The sequence below is a fragment of the Anser cygnoides genome, chromosome 2 (assembly GCF_040182565.1).
Source record: "Anser cygnoides isolate HZ-2024a breed goose chromosome 2, Taihu_goose_T2T_genome, whole genome shotgun sequence".
In the NCBI taxonomy this organism is placed as follows: domain Eukaryota; kingdom Metazoa; phylum Chordata; class Aves; order Anseriformes; family Anatidae; genus Anser; species Anser cygnoides.
Genome location: NC_089874.1, coordinates 27,676,330 through 27,698,372, shown reverse-complemented (window position 1 = coordinate 27,698,372; position 22,043 = coordinate 27,676,330). Strand labels below are relative to the sequence as shown.

The 22,043-nt window shown below is 37.5% G+C and overlaps 1 protein-coding gene across 4 annotated transcripts in view; it reads right to left on the bottom strand.

Annotated features, from left to right (window-relative positions):
• Nucleotides 1-2,795: 2,795 nt before the first annotated feature.
• The window catches only part of UMAD1 (UBAP1-MVB12-associated (UMA) domain containing 1), an 89,359-nt gene continuing 70,111 nt past the window's right edge, over nucleotides 2,796-22,043 (bottom strand). For 2 of the 4 annotated variants that reach the window (XM_048075432.2, XM_066991754.1), the window contains exon 4: nucleotides 2,796-4,402. In XM_048075432.2, the coding sequence (XP_047931389.1) occupies nucleotides 4,145-4,402 (258 nt within the window). In that variant the 3' untranslated portion in view covers nucleotides 2,796-4,144. Of the gene's footprint in view, nucleotides 21,956-22,043 lie in introns of all 4 variants that reach the window. The other 2 variants (XM_048075430.2, XM_013183440.3) reach the window with 2 other exon arrangements.

Below are 22,043 nucleotides of genomic sequence, written 5' to 3'. Positions count from 1 at the left end.
GTTCTGATTCAGACAGAAGGAAGGCTAACAAAGTGCCTGTGTGAACAGATCCCTTTTGCAGAACATAAATACCTAATTGGTAAAGAAGGAACATGGCCTCGATGGACAACACAGGGTGATTAATTTTCGTTATTTTAAGGAACTTGACATATTGATGGGAAGAAATCAGGCCTGATGGACCAACGTCTAACTTTGCAAGCTTATTACAGATCGCTACGCTCATGAAAAGATGTAGCACCACAGAAGGGCTGAAGGAACCCAGCGTGGCTTGTTAAATCTTCCTCTTCCCTCAGCACTAAAAAGGAGCCTACCTTTGGATTTTAAGGGGTTATTCGATGGGTTCTGCATCTTTGTTGCTGTAACAGACACTCACTGGCTTTGAAAGGAAATCTGGTCAATCTGGAATGGCCTCGTCACCAGAGGAGCAGTTGCAGTTACCCAAGAAGGGAAGGAGTTAGCCCCTATTACTTGCAGTTCTGGTTCCTCTCCATATTCACTAGGCTGAGAACAGAAAACCCAAAGCAAGATGAATTGTCATGTCATAACAAAAGGGAGGTGGTGGGGAGGAGAGAAAAGCAGTTTCTCAAGCGCAAGTTTCAGGCTATTGTTCCGAACAACCCACTTGTCTTGCAGGGGAGGCTGCTTCTTTTTTTTTTTTTTGAACATGACAGGTTCTCCAGCTAAAATGCAATAAACTGCATATTATTTTGAGCTATTGTAATTACCATAGTGACTATGCTCCTTGTCTTTTCCCTTTTTTTTTTTGCTCCAGGGTCAAAACCTCTCATCTGTGACCACACAAGTGTGCATTGCCAGCTGCAGTACCACTGTAGTATCGAGGTTCAGATCATACTTTACAGAAAATGTCAGAAAGTGGATCTGCAGCCATCTCCTCGACTGACCTCCTGTGCACCGCGTTGTCTGGTTCCACTTCGGGGTTTGCCACCAGGGAATTGTCTGTAGGGACTAGCTCACGCTCAGCCTTCCGTCGGGCTGTTCTGGATGCAATTATTCTTTGATTTACCTCTGAACATGTGGGCTTCACTCTCCTTTTTCTACATTTAAAATTAGACTTTTCCAGAGGCCTGTATTTACAACTTTTCCAGAGGAAATAGGAAGTGTCTTGTTATGTTTGATTTATTGGAAAGCTCCATAAGGAAGCTATCACACAAAGCTGAGTACACCTCTTGCAAGGAAAATGTACAGAACTGCAAACAAAACTCAAATTCTCCCAAGAACCAAACTCTACCTAAATAAACTATTAAATGAAGGAGTAAAGGCCTAGTAATATGTCCACTAATGGCAGTAACGATGCTCCCATTTACAGCACTCCACTAGCACAGGATCACACCTCAGCCTTTCATTATTAGTTCTGGAGCTGACAATTTGCCTTGATGTTGCTGATACCAGCTATGAAGTATCTTTCAGGTCTGTCTAAACAATTCACATGTGTATTCATAACACAAAGCAAACAGTTCTGTTCAAGTTCTCATTTTTATATATAGAACATACAGAAAGGAATGCTAGGGCGTTTTAGTATTTTGATCTGAGTATTGATTATAATAATTTTATATTATTTAATTATTTTGACCAATTAAATAATTGGTGAAATGTTTGAAGGCCATTATACAGAACCATTCAGTGTTTGCTCACAGTGACAGAGGCATTTTTTTTCTATGTAATAATCACCTAGCATACAATGCTAACTACACCATACACAAGTGCCACATATTTTTATATGAATTAAGACTGTTTGAAATTTTTCATTTTATGAAGATTTTGTGCCATCTTCACGTTATTAGTGGGCAAATAGTAATATCCATAAATCTTACTAATTTATAACAGTTTAAGTGTATTTTTTCTTTTCCCAGTGGGAAGAACTTCACCTTTGCTGTCTGGATACCATTAGGCTTCAAGCCACTTTTTATGGATGATGTCAAGCAAGGGAGAGATCTGAGCCCCAACCCTTGCTGGAGAGAGGGCAGCGAGGAGACACATTCCCGGTAACCCTGCTCATTATGAGTACTCTTGCGATGTGTAAATTTTACCCTTTATGGAACATGGCTAAGGATGCAGGCCAAATGTTTAACCTGCCGCCCATATTTCTCATCATGGGTGAATAAAGCCTCCTCCCCACCCTCCTTTGCACTTTCTTTTATTTTGAAAGGACGGGATATTGGCTTGTGAATGTAACAGAGCATGATTTTGACAAGATATAATTATTTTAGATGAATTATCTAAGATTAATAAAAAATGAATGCCAGAAAGTTACATGCTATATCAGCTAAGAAGGAAAGAACAAGTATTGTGAGTTTGTTGGCTTTCCAGCAGTGTCATGCAGTTCTGCTTCTAGAGCCAGGGAAACATTTCAGACTTGAAATGAACAGCTTGAATGGAAACAAGCTATTTGCAGAATGGTTAATTTTTAAAGGTTAAATATAAAACAAACATGGAAATTAAAGTTAATGCTTCAGGTACTTGTTAACTAGAAAACTCAGCACACAAAACAGTACAAAGCAGCTTTGTAAAAATACTTCATCCTTCTAAGAAGTCTGAGCACTTCCTAGCTCACAGCAGTGCTATTCTCAGAACAGTGTCATGGACACCAACAAACTATTGCAGGTCACCAGCACAGTATACAGAAAACATCAGATAAAGCTGTGATATACTTGTTCAAAAGGACCCTGATTTTTAAATGGCACTGAAAAAAAAATAAATTCCAAATTAAAGCAAGCTCAAGCTCCTATAAAGCCTGAATGGTCACAGCTATAGAGAACAACACAGGTCAAGACAAGTTAAACTCTCACACATTATTTAACACATTTTTATTGAGAGTGCAGCACAGATACTTTCCCTGAAACAATTACTTCAAAACATTTATGAACATAAATTGTCAAAAATATGCTAACAAATTTACTTAAATACATACATTAAAAAAAATCTGGAAAAAAAAATATATTTAACAGCCTAAGACATTCACAATGTAATTTCTCCATCATTTATTGTTTTTATCTCTAACACAAGAGGACACAAGTCTGAAAATCTGCATATATTAAGCTATCACAGAGCATAGAAAATATATGAAAATATCTACTAGCATTTGGCACAATGCAAATATTCTACCCCAAGAGAGAAAAACAGTGTAATCTTTCGAGCTACACAGATTGTTATTCACGCAAATTGTGATGTTACAACAGCAACTCTTGTTTTAGTTGGAAAAAACCGAAGGTGGTGAGCAGGGGACATGGTGGTTTGTGAGAAAGCATGTTTAGGTACTTAACCATCTAATTTAGCTGGATAAGGAACAATGTAATGTTTTCCTGTTGTTAAACATTGCCATCTGTATCTCTGGCACACAAATTAAAAAAAGAAGGGTGTGACCATTAAAAGTACGTGTCCTGAGATTTCCTTCTTTAGGGGGCAAAGAGGTTAAAATGGAAAAGCTGATCCGTGTATAAATCAGGAACACATGTGGCAGTGAGAACAAACAGCAGCCAACAGGCAGCCCAAGAGGACTTCTCCAGGGAACAGGAGCGGCACAAAATGGGGAGGCCACAAATACCATCTACAGGGAAGACAGCGCGGCAACTGGTTGTCACTTTCAAATCAGTAAGTTTAATTGACTGGGTGAAGTACTCCTAACTATTTCAGTAGCCAGAATTAAGTCTGGGTTTTAAAAGTTTTTGGCTGGGAAGCTCTCTGTCCAGTAGAACAAAGAAGCATTGCTGTAACGTTAATACTGGCTCCTATCTGCAGAAAATCAAAGGTGATCTTAAAGGAACGTGTAGAACAGGATATATGTGCTTAGTATCAGAGTGAAATAACAAAACAGTGCAGATGTGCATAGACTTCATCTTAAAGTTATGAAATGTTTGCGCCTACAGCCTACCTACGGGAAGTAGATACCAACAGCCAGCCCGGGCTGAAACAGCTTTACTTGATTTCTTTGGAGATAAACAGAATACCTAACATAGCAAGTTACAGTTCACTTAAAGCTAAAGAATATAACGTAGTACCGAATAACAATCCTTTGGATCCAATGGATCTCATATCCAGTGGTAGGCCCCCAAAATATCAAGATGTTTAAAACAAGTTTTTATCTTCATATTAAGACTTGACACATACAGAAAAGATCAAGAAAACATTACAGATCACAAAGCACTGAATTTTCAAGTGTAAAGTCATACCAAAATCTTGATAAATTGTCATTGATGTCATAGGTGAGCAATCGGTCAGGAACGTCATTACGGGTGCCCTGTACTGCTAACACATGTGGTGCTAGGGCAAAGGGTACGTCACTCAGAAGATCTGACATGAAAGGGCTGCTTTCCAAATTTTGACTCCTTCCATTTCCCATCTCTGCACTTGATACCGTCAACTGCGATCGGTGCCCAGTATTTGTCTGAAGAGAACAGAAGAACAATAACTTAGACACTACAGACCAGGCAGCTAAGGCTTTTTACTTAGAACCATCATGACCTATTAATGAATAACAATAATAATTTAAAAAAATAGTCACAGAGTTTAGTTCAGGTAGATCTGAATTAGCAAATCCTAATGCATATTGATATGAGACTTTGGGTTATGTTGATTTTAAATAAGGCTGAAAACAACATTTTATTTCTTGAATGGTTTAGTGTAATTTCTCTATCTAATGTTATTCTGCATTTAAGAAAACAAAGGCTGATGGGACTTTTTGTCATCAAGTCTAGTCTTGTTTAGGGAAAATTACTCCATATAATTTCTTTCTTAAACTGATGAAAAACCTTCTGAAATATAGAGTTTTGTTGCTCCTTACCCCCTTTCAGAAGTTGTCCTACAAATGTAGGACTCTGATTATTAAAACAACAACAACAAAATCCTCCTAGCCTAATTCTTTCCAAGTATTGCTGATACTGATTTCCAATTTGAAGCAGAGTTGTTTCGCTAGCCGGTGAGGTCTGTAATATGTCAATTTATGCGTTGACAAATATGTGCTTTATAGATTATTAGAAAAGCCCAGTTAACAAAACTAAAACAAACAAACAAACAAACCCCCTAAACCAAAACAAACAATGAAATAAAAAGCTCTGCCATACAGAATAAATCAATATAATTTATGGAAAATGCCATCAGATAGGATGTTGGACCCTACAGTTTTACACGCTTTGATATTGGCTTACCAAAATGACCTTATTAAGTGTCTATCCTAAAAGTTCTACCATTTTAAAAACAAAGAAAAAACTATTTACTACTCCGCCTCTGAAAGCAAATCTGACTTCCTTTACTATTCATAGCAGCAAAGTGCTGTTTAAACCAATTGTCTCAAAGAGTAAGATGATTGCCATAGGGACTTATTACATATAAGCACACACGCAAATATTTAAATTTGACTTGTTCAGAAGTGCTTAACAAGTCACGTCAGAGCTAAAAACATTGTACATGAATTTCTGATTGCAGTCCTGACTTACTCCTTTCAACCCACACATCCAGAAAAATCCAAAGCTTACACTTACACAAAGCTTACACTGTTATTAGGGAAGGGAAAGCACCAAAAGCTTTAAATTTGCTAATCTGATGTTCAGCTGATTGTAAGAGTTAAACAGGTTTAGTTGTATGGAGGTTGCTTTCCTCCTAAATTGTGTCACGATCCGAAGGTGAGTTGTGCTTCTCCAGATCTGACCTGTGCTAGCGCTGAACGTTACAGACCGTGGTTGGTACAGACAATCCGAGGCCCTGGCTGTCTGGCAGAAGGAGAGTTTTGGGTGGTGAGGTGGCGGTGGTGGGGCTCTTTGTTTTCTAGCTTGAAGAGTACATAACCTAAGCATTTAGCCATGTAAAGGGCGCTCCATCTGCTTCGTAAAGGAAGGGCTGGAGCTGACTTGCGTGCAACTAAGAACTAGTCATTCCTTACACAATCCACAATCTCACCTAGTAGAACAGATAAACAAACATTAAACCTTCTATTAAAGTGTTAACAGTTAAACAGATAGACCATCTTGCCCATCCAAGCCAAACACTTGTCTTTGCTGAGCGGAAGAAGCCCACTGCTCCATGCGCTGTAGGGACAGAAGGGGTTAGTGGTGCTCCACGCCCTGAAGCGGACCAGATTTGGAAGGTTTTGTTGATAGTCACAATGACTGGATATCCAAAGCTTAAGCTAAGCTTCCCAAGATCCATTACCAGTATGACACAGCATATTAATGTAAAATTCCCTAAGGTTAAGAAGTTTTAATATAAGGAATGACTGCCAGATTATCACCCGATACAGAAGAGGAGCAAAAGAGCTCCATAGCAGGCAAATAATGAAAGCAGCTTCCTACCGAGCTGCTGCGACTTGCTTCCCAGTATACATCCTATTTGATTCTTCTCCTCTCTTTCAGATCACCTTCTGGCTAATTGCTACAAAACTACTTTATTTAATAGGTATCAGAAAGGACAGAGTAGTCTCATCTTTGCCTATTCATCCAGGCCACTTCAGAGCCTTCTGGAGATAAATAAGACACATGGCTGGGTTTCTCCTGTTTTAACAATATTCTGCACCCTGCCTCTGAGCCTCTGTAATGCTGACGTGTCTGTACTACATAATTTCTCCAGTTCCAGTTTACAGGTCTTTCTTTCATATCCCTCAGCTTTCCTTTCTTCTCTTCTTTATTCTTATGAGTACCTAACAGCACTTCAGAAAGCAACATGCAACAGTAAAGGCAAGAGTTGATAAAGATTTCTTTTAGCTTTCCTTGCTGATTCTGGTACCTTTAGAGGGTAAGGAACATAGGAAAGCTAACAGAGAAGTTAGAAAGACAGCCTGCATAGCTCTCCTATGGCAGCTTTCCAAGCTCTGAGAAATAAATAAAATAATAATAATAAAAAAAAACCACCACAAGCAATAGCACCATAGTCTGTAAGTTCAGGAAAAACCCTAAAACCTCTTCCATTTGTCTCTTCTGATCAGCACAGTTATCTCCAAGTTGAAGACCTGCAGCTCTCACTTTAAAGGAGATCTTAGCCTCTGTAGTTGCTAATCAATTAGCAACACTTACAGGGAAGCCTTCCTTCTTGTCATGGCCGAATAGGCTCAAGGTGTGCATCAGAACAAATTCAAGAAGATATTTCTGATATAGACATGAAGGTTTGCTAAGAACACTACCAAACACACAGAACATATATTTATGTTAATGATGTTTATCTGGAAAAACAAAACTAAACAAGAAACAGCACACTTCAAATATGTACTTAAACTTGTAGATGCTGTATATTTCAAAGCTTTCCTGTAAAGTCTACTATGCACAAATTTGTTATATTCCCTCCTGAAAGAAAGAACTGGCGGAGCTTTTACTGAGGTGCTGGTATTTGCTTGTATGTCATCAGTCCTGTATTGTGAAGAGGAGAGCAGAGCTAGAAAGCCCAAAATGAAAAACAAGAAAAGGTTACATCTAGGACTCAATTAAACAAAATCTTCAAAGGACCTCCTGCCTCCCCCACTCCCACATTCCAGGGAAAAATGATCTCTCACTTGCTGTCCTATTCCCATAGCTCGGATGATAATCAGAAATCCCTACAATGCAATGTTTATTTTGTTTGGCAAATTATACATTTAAGAACACCTGTTTCTATCTTAATTGTCCCTCAAGCTGGATGAACACAATTTACAATGCAAATTAGACCATCATGTGGCAAAAGTAACTTCAAAGAGGGAAAAAAAAAAAAAAAAAAGGGAGACAGCACAAAGCATCTTGGATCTTCTTTTTTCTCCCAGGAACCTTACAGTTGTTAGAAGGGTGCCAAACGGGCAGCCTCAGAAATGAAACCCTTTCTGCACACAGCAGATACTGTGTATTGACAGAGACAGGGCAAGAACCAGCTGTCCTTATTCTCAGTCCCACTCCATGTTTCAAAGGAAGGAAGGACGAATTACGTCAGAAATATTTTATTTTTAAATGTCATTTTACCATACTCAATCTCTATATAAGGTTGTGAAGTTCTTAATAGTCTGTAGATGCTGATACTATTTAAATAATCAAAACAATATAATAAACAAAGACTAAAAGGTATGGGAAGAACATAGTGCAGACAGGCCAGAAACAATGAAAAAAAGCGTCTGGTCATTATAACAAATGCCATAATCTGATCTCTGATCCAATAGTCCTTGGGTCTCAGTCCACCCATCCCCTCATGAGAAGGTCTTGGGTCCAATATCATGAGCTTACATCAGAAATGAGAAAAGAACTCAATATTTCCTATTTCAGTTCCATGCATAAACCACTACTAACTCTCCCAAGAAAAAAAGCTATTTTTTAAAAATTATCTTAAAATGCTCACATTCACTTTTTCATTTATAGAAAGTCACATCTCATGTTACTTCTTTATTGGACTGACTTCCCTGCAAATTATGCAACGTGAAAAAACCTGGGGAGGATGGCTGTTCAATGCAGTGTGCAAAACCCATGTGTGGTAGAAAAACCCTGGCCAAAGTCAACCTGGTCATACCTCACTGCTCCCATGCTCTTCAGATAAGCAGGGCTTAAAAATGCAAGGGGCAGCATTAAAGTGTGCTGCAAAGCTGACTCTTCGGGCACTTTGTCCCCTTCCAAAAGCAAGAACAACTGCTCCAGGGTACAGAGATGGAGGCCGCGCTAGACAGTATAAGCAATGCCCAGCATTGAGGATGGACAGCTGGAAAAATTGTCACATTTGCAGTTTAAATCCTTGAATATTGTGGACCCCATCTTTTTACCTGGTACACAGTTTCATGTCCATTATGGCAGTGCCCATTATCTGCCAGCTATCTACATACAAAGACAAAAAGTTCCTGTCCTGAAAAATTCAGGTTGCACAAAGTATTTTTACAGTTTTGTCCAGTGCAGTCATTGCAGTCACTTGTTGGCCTTTGCTATGAGGAATTGTTTCTGAACACTCTTAAAATGATATTCAGATAATAGCCTCACGTGCAAGACCTTACCAAGCTAGATGTATTTGTAGGCCTCCTAATCATAAAGGCATCCTATACAAGGGCCGAGACGTATTTCACTCATATGCTGGAGAACCCACATCAGTGAAAAGAGCTTGATGGGGCCAACCTGACCAGCAGGTTGTTATGGTGTCCGTGGTACTGGAAGGAAGAACTGGACACCCCAGTAGAGAACATCCATCACCCATCAGGGCTAAATCAGCCAAGCTGGTTACAGTGCAAACACCAGCAGAAAGCTGCGTTATGCAATCAAAGCCAAGGTTATGAAATGGCTTATGTTCTCATGCACGCATTCCTCAGGCACATATAGAACTGCAAGTCCTAGAGAATTTGATATCTCACATTAGTCACACTGCTTTCTACTTAAACGTCTAACTTATTTATCCAGAACACAATCTATTCAGAGCATATTCTCTGGACATTAGCTAAACAAAGCACTGCCAAACGCTATGACACACAATCCTGCTATGAGAAATATTAATTGAATGCACTTAGAATATCACCAAACAATTTACGTTTCTCCAAGCATTGGGGAGTTAAAAAAATCAGTTACAATTACAGAAGGTATGGTACTCAGATTTAATTCAAACAAGCAAGGTGTTTTCTTCGTTCTTGGCTTGGAACCCAAATGAAGAGGGATGAAAGAAAGAGTATGGAAACATAGATGGTAGCTGTAGCTGGCTACTGGCTACTAATTGTGGCAGCAAGGGTGTTATATGTTATTTCGAAACCAACAAAGTATAAAATTATCATCTAAAGTAAATTCCTCCTCTTACGCTCTTATATCTTTATATTTTATATTCCTCAGATGCCTTTAAAAACATCTAATTCGCTGCATCTATGTGTGCTAACCGCAAAGTCTGCCAAGAGCCTCATAAGGAAGAAAAAATGCAGTTTACAATGTACTGGGAAGCTGGATTTACAGTGCTCTGAAGAAGAATCAAAGATCAGTGCCAGCATTATTATCATCCAAATTATTGAACAAGGTTTTCTACCAAAAAGTGATTTATCTCAAGAAATGTGTACTTTCTGTAAAAGAGGCTTTTTTTTTTTTTTTTCTGAGAAGCAGATCAATTTTCCTTAAAAAGCCAGCCTTAAGAAACAAGCAGTATGTTCAATATCCCCACAATATCATACCTATGCCAAAGACAGGGACCTACAACACTGATGTTGATACAGAAATATTATCTTTAATTCAGGCAATTTTGCGGTATTAGAGCCCATAGTGTGTCATAATGTGTCTTACAACGTAGGTAGCATTATGCAGTTATTTCTGATGTATCTAGAAATGGAAATTGTCTCAGTGGATTCTTCTTCCAATTGTGTTTCAATTGATGCTTTTAAGATATTCACTGGGCCTTTTTAGAAAATTTGTAGGAATTCCAGAGTGAGCATCACCACTGATGATAATGATCTTTGCCATTACTTTTCTTATTTGAAAAGAGGAACAGATGGGAAAAGAAAAACTACTTGCAAGGCTCACTGAATGTTTAGCATGTTGTATTCAGAAGTTCAAGCTAGGAGAAAAGGATCAGTAAAACCTTGCTGGAGGGGAGGGAAAGTGTACATGACATGAGACTTTCTAAATATCACAAAGAAACAAACCAAAACAACAGAAACAGAAGAAACAAACAAACAAACATAAAAACCCATACCCAATATACACCAATAAGTACATGGCCTACATCTTTACAGAATTTACCCAGACTAGTAAAGTACAGAAGCCACTGAAAAGGCTCAGAAAACTTCACGTGAATGTTGGGAGCTGCTATTCTTTCGAGGCTCAATTGAAAGTTTACTCAGCATCCCCTCCAGGGACTCCAGAAGAAATTTGTTTCTGCTCTGGAACTACAATAGTAGGTGGAAGAAAAAGTGCAGGAGACCTTGCAGTGGCTGGCTGCAGTACGGTAATGGCTTCTGGTCAGTGTATTTCTTTCTGAAGAGAAATGCAGCGAATGTAATCGTAATCCTAGCCTCAGATCGGTGTTGTCATTGGTTCCAACGGGGACGACTTGCACGCTGAAAGCTCCTGGCTAAGATCGAGTCCTTGGAGAGGCTTTTAGAGCAACAATGGCTGTCAATGGAAATCAGCTTTCCTGTTTGCTTTGGGCTCTCATTTCCCAACTTTTCATGACTCATAGTCTGTAATACAGCACCGATCTGTCTTTCTTAAAGAGCTCCTGCTACCTGCACAAATGTCATGTCTTAGTACACAGCATATTTTTTTCTCCATTTATCAATATTACTGCTCAGAATAACACAGAACCAGGTTCTAAAATAAGCTTTTAAGTATATTTTTTTTACTGATTTATGACATATATTTTAGTTATATATCCTCTTTAAAGCATGCTCTTCAGCTGTTTCCTAGACTAGGACAGAATCAAGGTCAGGTTAATGTTCCTGAGATCTTAAATAAAATTCTAAAGAAACAGTAAAAAGTACCTCTGACATCCTACATTTTTTATTATTATTATTATTATAGAAAATCTCCCCACAGAGTATCCTGGCACACTGACAGCAATAGGGGAACCTCTGCTAAACCACGCTTTTGTATTAGCAATGATATGCATTTCTACATTTTATTGGCCTTAAAGCAATTAGAAAAGTATAATTGTTCAGAACTAGCTTTTTCAGTCATGCAGGAACAATTTGATATTCTAAATGCAGAATGAGCTGTCTGTATTTAATACATGTTCCTTGCCCCCTCAAACAGCTAAAACTGTTAATCACTATAGAGGGGAAGCACTGCAAAGTTGCCATTTGAACTTGTGATACTTTGAATAGTTGCGTGGTTAAAGTGTGTTAATTATCCTAGTAAATACTAGAGATGCCTGTTAACACTTGTAAAATGCAATTCCACCCTGAAAAGTATTAAGTAACACAAAAGACTGCATATCTAGTGTCTAAAGCATCTATCCCCTTATTAATGCTAGAAGAAAAACATTGTTTTTCTTAGTTAACAATTTTACAAACTCCAACTGAAATAAGATTAAGCTTCTGTTTTACTCAAACCCCTATAATAATGATTTGACACATGAAATACTTGGAGGGTGTTTGGTGATAAATTTAGCTAAGATATTGAACTTCATATAACTGAGATTGTATAATGATATTTTTATTTCTAAGTCCTATTTCTACACATTTATTCCTAATACCATTTATCTTACTTAACTGTTTTATTCATTAATTGTTTAAAGACAGAAAATCATAACATCTCAAATGTGGGCATCTAGAACAAGAAATTACATAATTGTGAACAGGGATGCAACATGAGGAAAAACTGTAGAACTAACAGAAAGCAAAAATAATAAAAAGGCAGAAAATAATTCTAAATCTTAATTAAAAATAGGACTTAATTTCCCACCATAACTAAAATATTTTTGGCACATGAATTTGGACTATATAACTTTTACAATGAATACACCTAGATCTCCATACAATGAAAATGACACCAAATTGTACAAGCCAAAACGCAGAACCTCAAAGATCCAAAAATAGTAACTGATCTGAGTAAGAGGTGATACTGCTCTGAGCCTGCCACAGATTTGGAGCTTTGTCACTCAGCATTGAAAAATACCACATCGAAAAGAAAGCCTGATCTTCATGCTGATCATGATGAGAGGTTTGAAATAAAAGATGAAAAAAAAAAACCATATAACCCTAGTTTCTGCCCTATGTAGGTGAGGTAGGGCCCCAGCTTCTTTTCTTTTTTTTTTTTTTTAGTGCCCAAATTTCTTTTTTTTTTTTTTTTTCTATAATAGAATTCATTTTCTTGTTTTCTCCTTTCCTGGAGCCAGGGATATTCCAGCACACAAATGATTTTGTCACCAATTTAAGATGTCAGAACTCACTTCTGTCTGAGGACAATACTGTGTCATGGGATCCTTCTACAGCAAAATGTTTTTATGCTAAAAATAATTTTTGAATAATTACATTTGCATTGGAATCAAAACTTTATTCCCTTCCTTATCTTCACTTCAATCCCAACCAATTCCAGCACTTTTGAATGTGAAAATGTAAGATGCATATCAGCCTTCACACACCCTCAGCAGCAGGGTTCCCTTTCCTGCTGCCTTCCTGCACCCCTCTGCAGGCCCTTGAACACAGGGCACAGTCCTAATACGTGAATTTTGGACAACTTTCCCCTTTACAACGTGAATACCGTGATAAGAATTATCTTAGAAGAGACAGAGAGATGTGGGTTCAGTAAGGAACAGTTTATCTAGTTCCTCTGTTCCTTTGAAGCGCTATGCAAGCTATTCATAGCTAAGACCTCATACAGTATAATAAGCAACATGAACAATATTCAACACGTTGTGCTCGTGCCAGTGCCAGGAAACGTTGCTAACTAGGCCAGATTGTTATACTTTTTGCTGCAGCATGTATGCTTAAAGATTGAAAAGTTCATGACGATGGCTACAGTGAGTAAACTACCAGCCAGAAGAACTGCAACTGAAAATTCCGGCCATCCAGCAGTGCATTCCTCAGCCACAAGGCAGAGGTGAAGGACAAGGCAACATACTGCAAAATGATCAGAGAAGTCTGATAAATGCTGATAATGGATTTCTTCTGCAACTTCAGCGTCATCCCAAAGCACAAAATACTCACATTTATTTTGCTGCTACCTTCATTTCTGCTGGAATACAAACCTTTGATATTCACTCCTAAAATTCAGTTATCTATTGAAGCAGCTTTGAGCCATGAATGAATTCTTTGTACGTGGACAATGACAATGTTACTTATCCCCCTAGAAAATACTCTTTTAATTGGGCTGAAATCAGGAGCACTGTTTATATTTTAACTTTTTGATATAGCCAGAGAACATACTAAGGAATGAATTTCTCATAAAACGTTAATCGCATATTTAAGTAAACACTATTTAAATAATCTGTTTTAATTTAGCAGCTACATTTAGTCACCGTAGTTATCTCTAGGTCACTTGTAGTGACAAGATTTGAGTTTCTCTATACTGCTCCAGGCAAAAAAAAATAAATAAAACCATAAGACCTTTTGGGCACGTGCCATCCTGAACAGGAGGAGCTCAGACAAACTGAGTCCCTGCTTCCACGTCTTTACCTCGTTCCCAACCCTTGCTATTGTAGAAGCTCCAAAACAGTAACCTACTGTGACAGGAGAAAGATGACACTTTCTCTGAGATGGTAGATGGCCATGGAGCAAAACCTCTAAAAAAGAGGATAATACTGCGTTCTTGTTATTCTACTAGATGTATGAAAATTCGAGGACTTGAATGGGAAAGAAAGCTGTGAACTTCAGAAAAGAACCTAGAAAAGTCAATTGAAAATAAGAGCCTAGTAGGAAAATATTTAGCCAACACAGTTTCACAAAAGAAATCAGTAATTTTTTCAGCAAATAGGACCAAGTGGGAAAAGCTGCCTAAATGTGAAGTTAAAATGATGTTACTGTTTGACAAGAAAAGTAAATCTCCCCTTGAGTTGTCACAGTAGCGAAGACATCCATGAAATGTCTCCCTAGAATGTAAGTATCAGTGAGAGGAAAAAGACAGATGGGTAACTTCCATCTACAACAAGAGGAAAGAAAAAGGAAATTATCTTGGATTTGGTCTTTTGGTTTTCTGAAAGTGCTAATTGATAAGAGTGATCATAGAAAAGATTTACTAGTCTGAACCCAGGTGAAGCTTTTCTCCAGTGATAACTGCAAACAATGTTTTCGCAGTCCTTCGCAAAGTTTTGTTTGGCAACTGAACCCCGAGATCTTTCCAGAAATCCCTCTTCTCAGTCTTGAAGAACACAAATGGATCCTCAGGCAGATGTGTGAATAAAAGTCACTGCACTAAGTGCTTTGTTCTGAGTTTTTTTTTTCCTGCTGCATATATATAAACCCAAGCGTGTGGCAAGAGTAGCACTATGTTCTATCTCAAAATTAAAAATATTCTAAGTCTGAAATAGTGAATTAGGCAAGTTGCCTAATGCAACATTCTACCTGCTCTCCCCACAGAGATTCAAGTGAGAAATAAGAGGAAGGAAGGCTAGATATTTGACTCCAAGTTCCTCCAGACACAGTGTGTAGCTGGAGCACTCATCAAGAGCACCATCAGCAAAGAGTTTACCAGGAGCCAGAGTCTGTCAAGCTTCGATCTACGAACGGTAATGACAGACCGAGTTGTCCTCAGCACCTACTGCTTAGGCTTTTGAGACACAGGAATAAAAGCAAGATGACTCCCAAAGCAGAAAAGGACCAAATAAATAAATAAATAAAACAAAAAGAAACAGATATTGGCCATCTCTTTCGATTATGTAGGCCTCTTTTAGCCTCCTGGTTTTCTGTGGAAGGAAGACAATTGAACCATAATGAAAAGGAAGAAATGTAATTTCTTAATGTTTAAAATAGACTTGTTCCTATAGCAAGTAGATCTATTTGCATTGCAACACTAGAAAAGTATTCTTAAAATTTGTAACAATGTGGAAACAAAAAAATGTGCAAACAAACCCATTTTATCTTGATGCATTTTTAAAAAGTACTTTAGAACAAAATTTGACTGTGTGCTACCCAATGCACAGTCTTTTAAAAATCTGATGCAGCTGAGAAGTGGTGAGGTTTTGGGGGATTTTTTTTAAAGATAGAAATTAAAGCAGTAGCACATTATGAAGAATTAATCAATAAAATCATCAAATCACACTTATGTACAGAAAAACATATTCCTGTCTTACCAATCTTGCATTTTGGACTGAAACGAGGCATTTTTGTGTGATTTTTTCCTTTCCATTAAAATGGACTGGCCACTGCTGTTTATTTTTTTTGTTTGTTTGTTTTGTTTTCTCCCGACAGTGGCAGTGAAACTAACCTAAGAACACTGTTACTTTCCTTACGTGGTGTTTAGAGTAATTATTAATAAGCTGCCCTACACCACGGTCTTTTAGCCACCATTTTACACTAATGCATCATGTTGTAAATATCACTGTACCATCAGGCTATATTAGCATGCTGTCTCATCAAATGATGTATGATCTACATTGTATTTTAGATCAATTTTAATATTTTGAAAGCCCAGAAGGGTTACTCCCAGAGGCAGGATGACTGACCGATCAATGCGTTGACAGCAGCAAAGTGAACCAGCATTACTGGCTTTTAGTCCAACCGCATGTGTTTGGGCAAGAGATACAGGATAATCAGTAGTTTTATCTGGGGATTAACTTAGTCAGAAGATTCCAAAATTAGACAAAGGCTAAAAAATGTGAGTGGGAACATCTGGGCACCTAATTTGAGCGTCTCCTACTACAAATAACCAGCCAGTGTAACAGAATAAGCACGCAATTTCATTAAGCATATAGCGAGTCTCTGCGCAAACTAAATAGCGAGATATGCGAATTGTGCTTCTGGATACACGTGCCTTGGTCATTATTTGGAGTACACGTGCCTCTACTAAAGCCTAGCTCTCAAACTGCAGAGGCTGCCAATCAGGCCAATTTTGCTATTTTGTAACTTCTACATGGGAAATAATAACTTCTTTGCTATCTGTAGGCAGTAAACAATGAAAATATATCATGCTTGTGGGCCACTTTTTCTCTGCAGGAGGTGGTTTTGTCTGGCGTTGTGCAAACCTCCCCAGTGGTACAGACCCATCACAGCAGTGGCTCTCAGCTCCCCAAGCACGGCGGTGGGAGGCAGGGATGTCCCAAATGCCCGTGTTGGTGCTTGGCTTCTGCTTACAAGCATTTGCTAACCAGGCAGGACATTCAAGCCCCTTAAAAGAATGTTAAGCATCCTCAGTTCTTGTCATAATGAAATCTTAACATAAGTTAAACAAAGGGATGATGTTACAAGTAGCAGTTAACTTGCAAACTGCTGTAAGAAAATGCTTTGTAAGAAAGCTGCATTACTTTTTTGAAAATGAACTGTTTTTGATGAATTCAGAGAGGAAGCTGGTGGCAAACACATTAATTCACATCTCTCCATTCCCACTCCAGTTCCCTATGTCTAAAAATGTAATACTTCCCTTAAAAAAAAAGACCATTGACATAGCATTCTTGGTGTTACTATGATTGCTAAGTATCTGAAGTAACCCCAACTGTATATCACGTTACACAGATAATGAGTCTAACTATTCACTTCAGAATTGAAAAAACAACCTACAAGGTGGTACTCTTATAAGACATGCTCAGGTCTTACTGGTTGACTCTAGGTCGATAGATCACCTGAATCAGAGTTCATACAGTATTTTTTGTAAGGCCACAGTAACTTATCCTTTGTGACGTGTATAAGCAGACTTTCTTATGGATGATCACGTTGCTTAAATTTTACACGTGCATGTATGTATACATAATATATGTACACACCCGCAAACCCCAAGGTGCCCAACTGTGGAGGGCAGGAAGAAGTCCACGGGTCAGCAAACTTGGGAGATCTTCCTTGGTCTTCCTAAGACCTCTTAGGTATTTTGAGCAATTATCAAACAGGTAGCAATATGAACGTTACGATGTAATTAAGCTCTATGAAGTAAATACCTATTACTATGTAATTGCTGACTTTTAGCTGACTGGGCTATTTACCTTCTTTCTCAGTAAGGTCACAACCATATACCGCAACCTTCTTATCATATGGCAGCTCTGCTTTGTAGGCACTCTCAGTCTGTGCGGTAAATGCAGGTCCCCCAAAGAACTGCCAGCTACATGCAAAGGAGGCAGGGAGCTAAGAAAGAAGGTGTCCACTGCAACCACCAATACTGAGAACTATTCATCCTTCTTTAAAAGTAACATAAAAACATCACTTCCTATAGCTTATAATCCTACGTAACAGTTGAATGAAACATAAGACCTTCTTCTGAAGGTACCAGCATTCAGAGAAAAGTACGTGCTTGATGACCTGATGCAGACAGTCTTATTCCAGTCCCTTCTAAGAGTGGATAATTTCATTAAGTGATTACTGCTTACATACCCAATTAAGAAGAGAGAAAATATGGAGCAACATGCTTTAAGGGCTTTATAGGTGAAGAAGTACTTGTAGTTAATATGACATATGACAAGCAGTTAATCTAACCAGGCCACAACTAGAATCCTAGCTTAAGAGGGCTTTAAAAAATACAGAAAGAAAAGAAAAAGAAACGAAACAAAAAACCCTAATCTGCTAATCTAAGCTGTTACATTTTCTATAAACATTAACATTTGTCAAAATGGAGCAAACTAATTACAAACGTTGGCCGATAATTTTGAAATATCAGCCACCTACTCTAAAGCAAAAGTAGGGAATTTGAAATGATGCAGCAAATCTAGCCCAGAGCACCCTTCTTGAATTTTTAAATCTGGAACCTTCTGAACCATAACCTAAGAGTTGGCATCTCTTTTTCTGGTAACTTGTAAAAATATTCATGACAGCCAAGCTTTAGCAAACATTGGACAATAACACGTCTGGAAGAACTGATTAATTAATATTCATATACATACATACATATATATATATATATTTAAAAAGACAACAAGGCAGCGTTAGCATTATTCATGTACTGGAATTATATCAGATGATTGCCAGGTGATCTGCCCAAAAGGAGATCTTAAAAGTCTATCAGCTTCAGCACTACTTACTAATTTCCGTAGAAGATTAAAAGTAACAAACTCTTCTTTTTTTTTCACTTTTATACTATGCACTCACAACTTGCATGATCTTTTCCTTGATATTTTATATCTTATAGTATTTCTGTCTTCCCAATTGAACAGTATTGCCCCAAAACAAATGTGAAAGAAGTTGTTATCTACATCTATTCAAAATTCTTAAACAGCAGAGTTTTAAAAAGGATCAATTTAATGAGAATATTTTCCTCACCTTCTGGTATAAAAATATTTTTTCTAATTAATTTGAATACTCAGCCAAAATAGTGCACAGTAGTATCTATATGGAGAAAGCCATAGATAGTTTTAAATTTAGGTCAGTAAACATGGCCATTCTATCTGCTACTTCTCAGTTTGTAGTACCAAATTATGCACAGAAAGGTCACAAGAACTATAACACAACAACTGCAATTCATAACAAAAGCTATGTCCTACAATGATAAGTATAACAGCAAGGTATATAATTAAGAGTGGCTATAACAGCAACATATAAATTAGATAATTATGGGTTAAGCAGTCCCTTGGAGGATTCTCTCTTGCCCTAGAAAACATATAACAAGCTCCTTAGATAGAAGGCAATCGCAATTAAGTATTTGAGGGAGAAATAAGACTATAAAGAAAACCAAAAGCCAACACACAGTAAGAGGAAAATCTTAATTTACAATCTAAATGTGGCTCTCATTTTTGGTAGTTTATTTTAATACACTTACTGGTACAGTTTCCACCCATTAAATCTGCTGACATCTGTTGGCTAAAGAGCGCATGTCAGATTATCAAGAAGTGCAATATCAAATAAACACGAGCTGCTTCTTAAGGTGACAGTATGGAGATGCAAAACACTGCAGCTATTATCAGATTATTTTTTTTTTCTTTCTTGCATCAATTTAATAATCCCAGGTGCCCTGGACACCAGACGTACAATAATCTACATAAATCCTAATTCACAGCCATACCATCTGTCAAAAATATTTTTTATGTCTCCTAATAGATATGCTACATAATTGCTTTCACAGTAGGACAAAAAAATATGGTTGTGCTAATTTGCTTTACCAATGGAATAGCTCATTATCAAAAATAACCCCACCACATTACTGGAGTTTCCAGCACTCTTCATATATCAAAACTAACCTTTCCATTTGGTTACTTTCTATAAGCTTAAATTCCCAATGAAAGCAGATAAAGATTGAATTATCTGGAAATTGTACTATAATAATGGAAAACCCACAAGCATGAAAAAAAATAAGACCATATTATCTGTTTCTATTATGATGGTGTTGCACTGTTAAAATTAGCTTTGCATTTCATAGTCACAAAGAGACTAATTTCTCGGTCCTGCAGAGTGCTAAGCATTTTGGCCCCCGTCCAGAAAAGCACTTAAATGCACGTCTAACTTTTAGTTCATGAGCCTGAAGCAACTTCAGTGGGATCGTACATGCTTGATTAGGCCCAGAGCACTCATTACCCTGCAGGACGACCAGTCTCCCTAGGACAAACCTGGCATCAGGAGATGACCCTCCCAAGCCTCTGTCTACTCGCTGGCGATGGAGAGGATGCTCCACATGGGACTGTTCAAGGCAGGAGCTTTTGCTCCCACCCCGTGCAGCAGAAGGATAAGCTTTCAGACTAAAGCTGAGAACACCTTCCCTCCAACAAGTTTCTAAATATCTGCAGTTCCTCTGACAGCACTACATGCAATGCGAAAACCTCGTAAAACAGTGCAGACTGCTGGTACTGCAATTCTTATGGGAGGTTCTGTTAAATGTTTCTAGCTGCAGCAAGATGGTCTTGTTACAATCTTTTCTTTCTGCAGTAGTTTACATGAAGTAAGCAATATTATACAGAAATATGTATTGGAGAATTCAATAATTGTACAGAAAACAACTCCAGTAGTATCTAAGTAAGTGGGAAATTCCAAAGATGATGACAGTTACAAAAAATACTCCAGAAAACATTTTGTTCAAAAATCAACCTCAGCTTCATTTCCCGTTTGACTAAGGAAGTGACCCATGAGCAAAGTATTACTTTATTCTTTTTTAAATCACATTTCTAAAAGCACTTGTTCATGTTCCACAAAGTCGACATCTATTAAGATGTCAAATAGATAATATTTAAAAACAAAAGCAAGTTTCCAGACACTGAAAGATTCAGTTGAAGAACTAAACACTTTTCTTTCAACTATGCACGACAAATATCTGGTACTACTTTGCAGTTGAACAAATATCTTTTAACATAGTGCACTGTGTTTATGAAGTATTTTTGTTCTAATGCTAACAAGTTTATTATTTCAATTAATGTTCTATGTCTCAACGACATATTGAGTAGGTAATACAATGTTTTTCCAGTTTTGCTAAATTGGTAGATTTCTGCCACAAATTTATAAAATCATACTCATTACTGCAAATGGAAATATTGCTTTCCTAATATCCCAGATTATCCATTTCATTTGATGATCCTCAGTTACTAAATTTAATTTGAGAAACTGAGAACTCCTTTGAGTAAATGTGAAGTCCAAACACCCAAATCCAGAGACTGGAATTAAAATATATCTTAATTAAGTTGATGTTGTAAATTTGTACAAACATTCTTGTGACATACAAGTCCTTCAATATAAAGATTAAAATAAATACATATTTTCATGGTAATATCTGATATTTTATTTTGAAATTTGTTTCTTTTCTCTAACTCATAAACGCTTAAAATCCGTAATATTATACAAGTTCCTGTTTTTCTGAATCCCCACAGAAGTGAACAAACCATGGATGCTATAATAACCAGCAGTTCACCATACCTAGCAACACCACATTAAGGGAAACCATATCTGTGCAGTAACAACAATACCAATGCATTTTAGTGCCTCAAAATTGCACGACTTCAGTGGCAAAACACCTTGCTCAGATGTGCATAGACAGAGAAATCAGACTAAAGTTTTGATGAATGAAAGATTTCTGTATCAGGCCCAGTTTTTAATTTATAATTAAAAAATGGAACTGTAAAACACACCCCCACACACATTGAGCATTCTTAGACGAGCAACATCAACGCACACACCTCTGATATATCAAGGGACTTAGCAATAATATATATTACAATGTCATTGAGAAGAGAGAGAGACAGAGTTAGTTACAAGGTTAGAAATGAGAAAGAGAGAGATAAAGAATGGGTTACGGAAAAAAAAAGAAAAAGGATCCTCAAAAGCATAAAAATACAAACAAAATGTTTTATAGTTATCTTGCACATATCTAGGACTATACAGCAATGGAAAACAGGCTCATACTCATTGCAAAAACATTTTCAGAGGAGGTGGAGAAGAAAAATACGTGTACACCATATGCAAAAATCTTCCGGAAAGCCCTCTTTGGCATACACAGATTAAATATTAAATAAACCAGATGAAGAAAAAGAAGTCCAGATTTACAGCCACACAGTACTGAAACAGAAAACAAATACACAATAAAGACAGTCTATTATACTCACACATTTACAACATGTAACGTATAACAGTAACTGGGGAAATA